At 56.0% G+C, this 9,102-nt stretch overlaps 1 protein-coding gene across 2 annotated transcripts; it reads right to left on the bottom strand.

Moving 5' to 3' along the window:
* Positions 1-998: 998 nt before the first annotated feature.
* On the bottom strand, positions 999-8,410 carry SYNGR4 (synaptogyrin 4). 2 transcript variants are annotated; one of them, XM_045890417.2, is made up of 4 exons: positions 8,214-8,410; positions 3,047-3,284; positions 1,718-1,857; positions 999-1,399 (listed from the first exon to the last, which is right to left on the bottom strand). In XM_045890417.2, exons 1-4 carry the CDS (start codon positions 8,304-8,306, stop codon positions 1,166-1,168), a joined length of 705 nt encoding a protein of 234 aa, XP_045746373.1. In that variant the 5' UTR covers positions 8,307-8,410; the 3' UTR covers positions 999-1,165. The 2 variants fall into 2 exon arrangements, with proteins under 2 accessions (XP_045746373.1, XP_064437609.1); XM_064581539.1 differs by having other exon boundaries at positions 999-1,857.
* Positions 8,411-9,102: the final 692 nt, after the last annotated feature.

Here is a 9,102-nt window from a genome sequence, read left to right as displayed (position 1 = left end):
TTGTAAATGAATGCTCTGCAGGCCACGGTGGCCCTCTTGTGGGTTGGTTTTGTTTGGCCTGCATAACATTAACAGTTTTTCTTTCTATTTGTTGCCAACAAACTCCACATAAAAAGAAGTGGATTTCTGATTGTTCTAGAAAAAAACAGAAGGTTCTAGAACTTCGCTGTCCCATACAGTAGCCATTGGCTCCATGCAACCATTAGCACTTGAAATGTGGCGGGTCCAGATTAAGATGGGCTGTCTGCAGATTTCAGAAATTTTGTAGGAAAGAATGTAAGAGAGCTCGATTTTTATACCTAGGACGTGTTGAAATAAAATAAATGATAATATTTTGGATATATTGGGTTAAATAAAATACATGAAAGTTAATTTCACTTGTTTCATCCTGCTTTTCTCAATGTGGCTACTAGACAGTTTAATATTCTGCGGCCCCTCCCACGGCCCCCTGGCTTGCACGACGTATTAATCGGACAGTGCTGCCCTAGACACCCCAGGCGCGTGGTGCTGAATGGTGGGTGCTGAGTGAAAGCTGCCACTCCGAGACATGGCCCCTGTCCCTGCTACTCCCTTAATGAGTGCTTCACTCACTGGGGTCACCTGCTCATCTTGTGCCCAAGTCCCCAGTTGCCTTCTGGGTTCTAGAATAAATCCCCAAGACAGTCTCGCAAATGTTTGCAGACAATGCTCTGCCCTGATCTCATTCACGGACTCGCCGTCCCCTGTTCCTTGGTTTTGAGTTGGGTCTTGTCACTGGGGTGAGTGGAAGGGCTGCCCCCAGTGTTGGCCCTGGTTCTTCCTAGTGCTCTCTCCATGGGCAGAAGCATTTTCTCTCTGCATGTGAGCTTGCCCGACCTTGCGTCAGGGCGCCTCGTGCCTCTTTCCTCTGGCCAGGGTGAGGATTGAAGGGGCCAAAAGCGATGTCCCCTTCCTGTCACTGGGGTGTACTGTCGTCCCAGTGGCACCCAGATGGAGAGTCTGGGAGGTGGTATGGGAAATTTGGCCCCGTGCAGTGCAGAGACCCCTGAAGTGACCTCGTAGGATTTCTCCCCACCCCTGGCCACTCAAAAGACCAGAGAGGAACAGACATGAGAAGGACAGAGGGCTGTTTTCAGAAACCCTTCCGGAGGGAGGATTATCTCTTTACTGATGTGGAGGAGGATGTTCAGTTGTCGGGCATCATAGCGAGGCGGGGGGCCTTCGGAGTGGTCAGATAGGGGGGCAGGGCAGAACTGGCATAACTCGGGTTGTTGGGGCCAGTGGTGGGCGTGTTAGCAGGGCTGGCGGCAGAAGGTGGGGAGAGGGTGGTCAGCACCACGCCACCCTCATCCAGGGAGCGCTTGTAAGGGACGGAAGTATCATTCCGGAGATCGTGGAGGGCCGCGTAGGCCTGGAATATCTGCGGGCAGGAAAGGGCATGCCAGAGGCTGGCTTGGGTTAGGCAGGGGAGGAGAGGGACCGGGGCCGGGGACCGGCCTGGGAGGGAGGCCCGGGTACAGTTGTGTTCACTGCTCACTGCACAAGGGCACACAGCACGATGCCTAATGTTGGGCTGCATCTGCATGGGGTAAGGGGAGGCCTCTTTCCAGTTTGCCCAGTCACAGAGAAGACTAGCAGAGGCCCTGGGAGGAGCCCTCCCCCACTCCCAGGGGAGCTGAGTGAGCACGGGAATGTTCTGGGCCCCCAGCCCCGACCCCCACAGGGGGCCCATCCTCACCCAGATGCAGATGGAGAAGAAAGCGAAGGTGATGGCGGCCTTGGCGCCGCTGCTTCCCAGGAGGAACCCTTTGGGTGGCGAATGCTGCCACTGATTGGCCAGGAAGCAGGAACCCACGAACCAGATGCCTGTCCACAGGACTGGGGGGTCGCAGGAGAGAAGAGGGGCAGGGGGAGCCTGGCTCAGGGCGGGTGGGGCTGGGGTCCAGCCGGGTGGCCTCTCCCTCCCAGCCCTCCATAAAGCGCACTGCCGCGCTGTCCGCTACCAGAGCCCACTGGCCACGTGTGGCTGTCTGCATTTCAATCAATTAAAATAGGATTTAAAAACCCAGCTCCTCCGTTGCACAGGCCACACTTCAAGCGCTCAGTGGCCCCATGTGGCCAGTGGCTCCCCTACTGGGGAATGCAGGGATGGGACAGTCCCACCTTCACAGAAAGTTCTCCTGGACGGCCCTGGATTCAATAACCTTGAGGGCCCTCCCAGCCCTGAGATGCTGGGATCGGCCTGGTGCGGAGCAGGGAGGAGGAGGTGGGGAGGAGGTTGAGGTCGGACTGAGAGGAGGGAACCCCAGGGCCTGAGGAAAAGGAACTCATTTATTTGGCGCTTCCTGTGTGCCAGGCTCTATCTAGAGTGCTGGGCAGTGGTTAGGAGGCGAGACTTTGCTTTGAAGCCTGGAACTGCCCTTCAGCTTCTGTGTGCCCAATTACATAATCTCCTCAAGCCTCAGTTTCCTCCTCTGCAAAATGGGGGTAGGAGCAGGCCTTCCCTCCTCAGGTGGGTCTGAGGAGTCCATGACACGAGGCACGTGGGGCCTCTGGCTCTGTGCCTGACATGTGGGAAGTGCCCAGAAAAGGTCAACATTACTCCAGGCCTCCTTTCTCTCCTTTCATGCTCCGAAAAAGCCCTGCATTGTGGAGGTTTTCATCCCAGCGTCTGAAGCTCAGAGAGGGGAAGAGAGCCGCTCGAACCCACAGGGCGCCCAGGCGCCCGAGTTGAGATTTCAAACTCAGGTCTGCCTGGCTCCGTGCTGGAACCCCACCTCCTGCCCCCGGGGGGCTTTTCAAGAAATGTTCTGTGAAGAAGGGAGGTGAATGCGAGGAAAAAGCAGGGCAGAAGGGAGGCTTCTAGAATTAGCCTGGGGGTCAGAAGAGGTAACCCTTACACTGAGTCTAAAGGATGAGTAATAATTCCCTGGGGGGAAACAGCAGGTGCGGAAGAGCTTCCAGAAGGGAGGGGTGAGGGCTCAGGTCACGTGTGGAGGACGGTGGGCCGGCTGGGTGGGGAAGGGAGGTGTCCCGGGGGCCCTAGGATCAGTCCCAGGGGGCTCACCAGCCAGGATGAAGTCTAGGAGCTGGAAGGCCGTCTTGAAGCGGGTGTTGCCGATGCAGCTCTCGTGGGCGTCCAGGGCGAGGAAGGTCAGGCAGTTGAGGAAGGCCAGGAGGCCGGCTCCCACAGCGAAGCTGCAGGCCACATTGTTGCTATTGAGGACGCAGTGGAGCTTCGAAGACTCAGTCTTGTTCTGGTAGCCGTCGGTCAGCAGGGAAGAGAAGATGATGAGGGAGAAGACCTGGTGGTGCAGGAGGGGCGTTCCCAGCGGACCCGAGCGGAGCTCAGCATTTACCCAAACCGTGCATCCTCCAGGGTCCCTGTCTGGGAATGGTGGGCCCCGCTCCTCTCCCTGTCACATCCTCAGGGCTTCCAAGACGATCCCTATTGCTCCTTACCCCTCTTCTCTCCATCCTAGTTTGGGCCTCATCCTCTCCCCTGTAGAACCTCACCCCAGTCTCCTTCCTGGCCTCCTGCCTCCAGTCTCAGCCCCTCTGCTTGTCTCCCGCAAGCCCCCACAGAGGTCCTTTCACACCCTGCCTTCCTGCGTGGTCTGTACTGGACTCGCTCTTCCAATTTCATCTTTCTCTCCCCACTCCCTCGCCCTCTCCCCACCTCCCCCATGCTCCCCTTCTGCCACCCCAACCAGGTACGTGCCACCAAACCCGGGTACTAATACAAAATGCGTAGCGCAGCGCCTGGGACACGTGAGGAGCTCCGGAAGCATTTGCTACCCATGATTATCCTCTGCCTGCAGGCCCTTCCCTCAGCCAGCAACTTCTTCCTCCCCCCTCCCTGCTCACCTCGTTCCTCTTAATTTGTTAAAATAAATTTGTGAAGTACTCCAAACACACACACAAAAGTACAGGGAGAGATGTAACATTCAGTATCTAACAAACGTTACTATTTTTTTTTTGTCTTTTCTTTCTTTCCTTCCTTCCTTCCTTTTTTTTGCTTCAGGACTTTTTTTTTAAAAAGCCAGCATAGCTTCAGTGATCCGGCAGCGTCTCGCCTGTACATGCTGCAGACAGCATCCTCTAGTACAACAGTCTGCGTCTGCGCTTGTCTTCTGCGGTGTTTACGTATTAAATGCCACTGAAGTACCCCACGAGCGTGAGCCCGAGCCTGAGCCAGCCTCATAGCCACCCTAGGATGTGGGTACTACTAACAGCCCCATCGCTTTAGATAATGGATCCAAGGCACCGAGAGGCTGAGGAGTTGCCCAAAGCCAATCGGCTGGCAGGTGCGGGTACCTGGGTTTGAATGGAAGCTGCCCAGCTCTGGAGCCTGCTTTAAGGCCCTGCTGTACTGCCTCAAGCTGAAATCAGCCGTTTGGAGGGCAGGGTTCCTAGCAGTGCTACTCAGTGAAAGGTTTAAGCTCCAGTGACTTGCCCCCAGATTGTCACCATGCCATGGGGTAAGGTCCACGCCAGATATGGAAGGAACTGGTGTGTGTATGGTGGGTGGTAGAAGTTGCTCCAGGGAGGCTTTCTGGAAGAGGTGATGGCTGTACGGAGTGACGCAGGACGAGAAAAGTTGTCTGGAGGGCAATAGGGAGCCACAGCAGAGTTGCGAGCAGGGGAGGGCAGGGGCGGATTTGAGACCTGGGTAGAGACAGACTGGAGGGGGTGAGACTGGAGGTCAGGAGGCCAGAGAGGAGGCTGTGGCCTGGGTCAAGGTTTGAGCCAGTTCGGAAGTCGTGGGGTTGCATTTAGGAGGAAATAAGGTGAGGTCTGACTTGCACATTAAAGAATGAGGAGATTTTCAGGCAGACGGGGACGAAGGACATTCCGGGGGGGGCAAACTGTGTGTGCAAAAGCCAGATGCTGCAGAATGGGGCTCCTTCAGGGACTGGACAGAAATCTCACTGAAGGGATGGAGGGTGAGATGAGGCTGGAAAAGTGGGCCGGAGCCAGAGCCTCAGAGGCCTTGAATACCAGATGGAGGGGCCTGGACTTGGGAGCCATGGAAAGTGAAATTTCTTACTTGGATTTAACTTCAGGTGTGGAAGGGTTCTGAGCAGAGGGTGGCCGGGGTCAGACTTGGCCCTGGAGTCAGAGAAAAATCTCCAGGTTTGCGATGGGTTGGAGGGGGCAAGACGAGAGAGAGAGAGAGAGAGAGAGAGGCCAACAGACCACAAAGGGGATTGGTGGGAAGGCCCAGGCAGAAAAATTGAGGCCTGAGCTGAGGTCAGAGCTCTGGGGAGTCCCGTGATATTTAGGACGTAAAATTGGACTTGGTGAATGATTGGATGTGGCGGTGTTGGGGACGGGAGTGGGGGAGTAGGTGAGGGGAAGGAATTCACTAGGATTTGAACTCCTCCTGGATAGGGGACCCTTCTCTTCTATCCCCACCACCAGCTTGGACCTCAGCCAATGTGTTTTGTGAAGGAGTCACTTTGGACCCTTCTTTGTTCCTGCCCTGCCCTTCAGATAGGGATGGAGGAGGCAAAGGATCAACCCCTAAACTCCTCAGCCTTTGTCCATCCTCCTCTATCCTTTCCCTTAATTGCCTTCTCTGAATATAAATCATAATATAACAATGACAACCAGTCCCTCTTTCGTCTGGCACTTTAGCATTATCCAAGGCTGTTCACATCCATTCCTGGTTTTGGAGCTAGGAGTCCACAGAAGGGGAGCATCTCGCTCTGCTACTTGGGGACAGAGCCAGGTCAAGGACTGGAAGGCCCATCGATCACTCGAGCCTGTATCCATTTTACCTGCACTACCTCCCTCGAACCAGCCCCACGTGGTAGACGTCACTGATTCATTTCTGTTTCACAGGTGATAAATCGAAGCCATTACAGTGGAGTGGAAAGAGCCAGACGCATCCAGCTCCGTCAGCTGTGTGGCCTTGGGCAAATCATTCGCCTCTTGGAGCCTCGGTTTCCCAGTCTGTCTCGGTGCTGTGAAGAGGGGGTGGGGGCCTAGGCCTGATGATGGTTCTCATGATTGGCCAGAGATGGGAAGTGTCCTCTCAAGGTCAGTCAGCAAAGCAGGGGATACTGGGATCTGGCCCTCCTGACTTCTGAGCCTGTGGGCTGTTCGTCCACTGACCCCGAAAACCTTGGGCTGTGGTGTGAGCACCGGGCACTGGAGACTCAGGGAGGGGGCTCAGCTGGGCAGAGGGGGGACCCAACCCCCTGAAGCCAGAGTCCAATTTCCTTCCATGCCCTCCTTGGCCTGTCCCCAGGGAAAGAGCAAAGATCCATCAGTTAAGGCACCAGTAGGCAGGCGGCAGTGAGAAGGACAAGAGCACCAGCTGCCCAGAGACTCCCTACCGAGGAGCCAGGCCAGGGGGGAAGGACGAGGGCGGGCGGGAGGGAGGGAGGATGGAGGCGGCGGGCAAAGTCCGTGACCAAAACGTCTGGCACGGTCTGTGGCCTGCCCTCCCCCTTCCCCACGCCTGTCCACGCCAGCTGGGCCTCCTCCCTTGCCACCCACTTTTCCTTCCAAAGCTTTGGAGGTGTGAGAATCCTTTGACTTGCTCGCCAGCTGGGTGATGACCTTGGGCAAGCCACTCAACCTCCGTGAGCCTCAGTTTCCCCTTGGGTTGAACAGGGGTAGTTAACGGCCATGTCATCGGGTCATGGTGAGGAGCGGAAGAGCTAATGCCCATGAGGGACTCGGAACTGGGACGCGGAATTCCTAATTCCCCTCTTCCCCTGGGGAGGAATGGCAATGTACACGAGTCCCCATCACCCTCGGCCCCCCAAGCCCATCCCTCTCCTTGCTCACAGAAGTGACGTGTCCTTAATAATAATCGCTATTTAAAGCATGATTAATACTTTCCAGGCCCATGCTTATCAGTTTAGGGACATAAACTGGTTTCACTTTCAGAACAGTTTTTCCTACGAGCATGGTATCAGGGCCTTTTCTTACACATGAGGGTATGAGAGGTTCAGAGAAGTCAAGTCACTTTCTCAAGGTCACACAGACATAGGGTGACTGGGTATATTATCCACCAAAACAGGGCACTTTTGGGAATGAAGGGTGACACTAGAGCTGATTCAACCAGGCGCGGCCCAGGCAAAGCAGGGAGTGTGCCATCCCACGTGGGCAGCATGTGGCCGAGCCAGGATTCTAAGCCAGGCCCTTGGGATCCTTCTCCAGGTTCCAGAAGGGGTAGGAAGGAGAAGCTCTGGGTTAGGACCCTGGATTTGATCCACCTGCTCCCATGACCCCAGTCAAGTCTCATCATCTCCCTGGGCCTCAGTTTCCAGCTCTGTCAAAGGAGAGCAGGGGAGTTGGCCAAGCCCAAAGCCCAGATCCACAGCTCTAACCCCCTCAGGGACTGAGGTCCAGAGAGGCTCTGTGATTGGCTCCAGGTCACACAGCCGAGTCTGGGCTGAATGAAGATTTGAGCCCGGGTGCCTTGACTCTGGGAATGTGGTAATTAATGATCAAACAAACACCTATAAAGCCCTCGCTTGGCACAGTGCCTGGCCCACAGTGACCCCTCCCCCAATGCCTGGTATCTTAGCTCTACATGACGTACTCTCGTCCCCCTCTGCGTACCTCTTCCTTCCCCCAGGGCCCGGCCCCTGCTCCTGTCCTGGGCCTTGTCTGAGAGGTGCAAAATGAACAGGCTCTGGCATTTCACAGATCCCGGTTTGAATCCTGGCCCTGCCTCTTACTGTGTGCGCTTAGCCAACACTTGTCCAGTGGAACTTTCCGCCATGGTGGAAATGCTCTAGATCCACTGTCCACGTGTGGCTGGTGGGCATCTGAAAGGTGGCCACTGTGACCACCTTTCAAAATGAAATCTTTTATTTAATTAGTTTAAATTGCAATAGCCACATGTGGCTTGTGGCGACCCCATTGGACAGTGCAGCCTTTCAACAATGATTTCTAAAAAAAATAAAATAAAAAGTGATTTAACTTTCTCTGATGCTCAGTTTTCTTATCTCAAAAATGGGACGCATAGCACGTACTTGGAAGTGTTGTTTCTTCCTCTGAGAGTTAATAAGCGCTCAGAGTAGCACAGGGCCTAGAGTGAGGTGCTCAGTAAAAGGTGACTTCAATGATTAGCTCCCTTTTGTTTTGTTCTCCCAATCTGGCCGCTTCCTCCCCCTACACCCCCCCCCCCACTCCCTCCACACTGTGTCTGAGAGGTGAGAACTCCTGTTTCCTGTCACCCATGGGGCAGTCGGGCCACAGGAGGGCCTCACCCCTCCAATGATCCGGATGATCGTCTTTGGCCTCTTCAGAAACTGCACGGCTTCACCGTCAGCCAGGTCCTGGAGGCTTTCAGGGATGTGCATGGCAGCTGCTCTGCTTCTGCCGTCCTGGGGGGTGTGAGCGGGGACGCTGGGTGCCACCGGCTGGTCGCTGCCGTCCAGGGGCTGCAGGCCCACCCTGGGCTCGGCTGCTGCAAGACAAGACGGATGGTGGGAGGTCAGAGTCAGAGGTGTGGGGTGAAGGAGCTGCCAGGGGTCCCAGGAATAGGGGCATGGGGTAGAGGGTTCTGGGGGGTCCCAAGAATGGGGTTGTGTGGGGTGATGGGTCTACAAGGGCTTGAGGAGTTGGGGCTTGGGGGTGAAGGGGCTGCTGGGGCTCCCAGAGGTGGACGTGCAGGGTGAGAGGCTGGCTGAGGGTCCCATGAATGGGGCGCAGGGTAAGGGAGCTCCTGAGAATTCCAGACATGGGGGTACAGTGTGAAGGAGTTGATGGGGTCCCAGAATGGGGGATGGGGGACCCCATCCCAGGGGTCAGGAATGCAGGCCGAGGAGGCTGCAGGATGAGGGGGCTGCCTGGGGTCCCAGAGGTGGAGGTGCAGGGTGAGGAGTGTGGGGGGGCTGGGAGACTGGGGTCACATCCCTGACCCAGGAGCCAGGGGGTTCATTCTAAGGACTGTGTTCTCTGGGTGAGAAGCGGCGGGTAGGATTTTCCAGGGACCAAGGGGTGCCAGAATGTAGATCAGAACCCCTGGGAGGTCTGGGGCGCCTGGGTGGCTCAGTCGGTTAAGCGACTGCCTTCGGCTCAGGTCATGATCCTGGAGTCCCGGAATCGAGTCCCCCATCGGGCTCCCTGCTCAGCGGGGAGTCTGCTTCTCCCTCT

Source organism: Mirounga angustirostris, unplaced genomic scaffold, assembly GCF_029215605.1.
Source record: "Mirounga angustirostris isolate CCGP_5_RB_7025 unplaced genomic scaffold, mMirAng1.0.hap1 SCAF_16, whole genome shotgun sequence".
NCBI classification, from domain to species: Eukaryota; Metazoa; Chordata; class Mammalia; order Carnivora; family Phocidae; genus Mirounga; species Mirounga angustirostris.
This window is presented reverse-complemented; position numbering and strand designations above follow the sequence as displayed.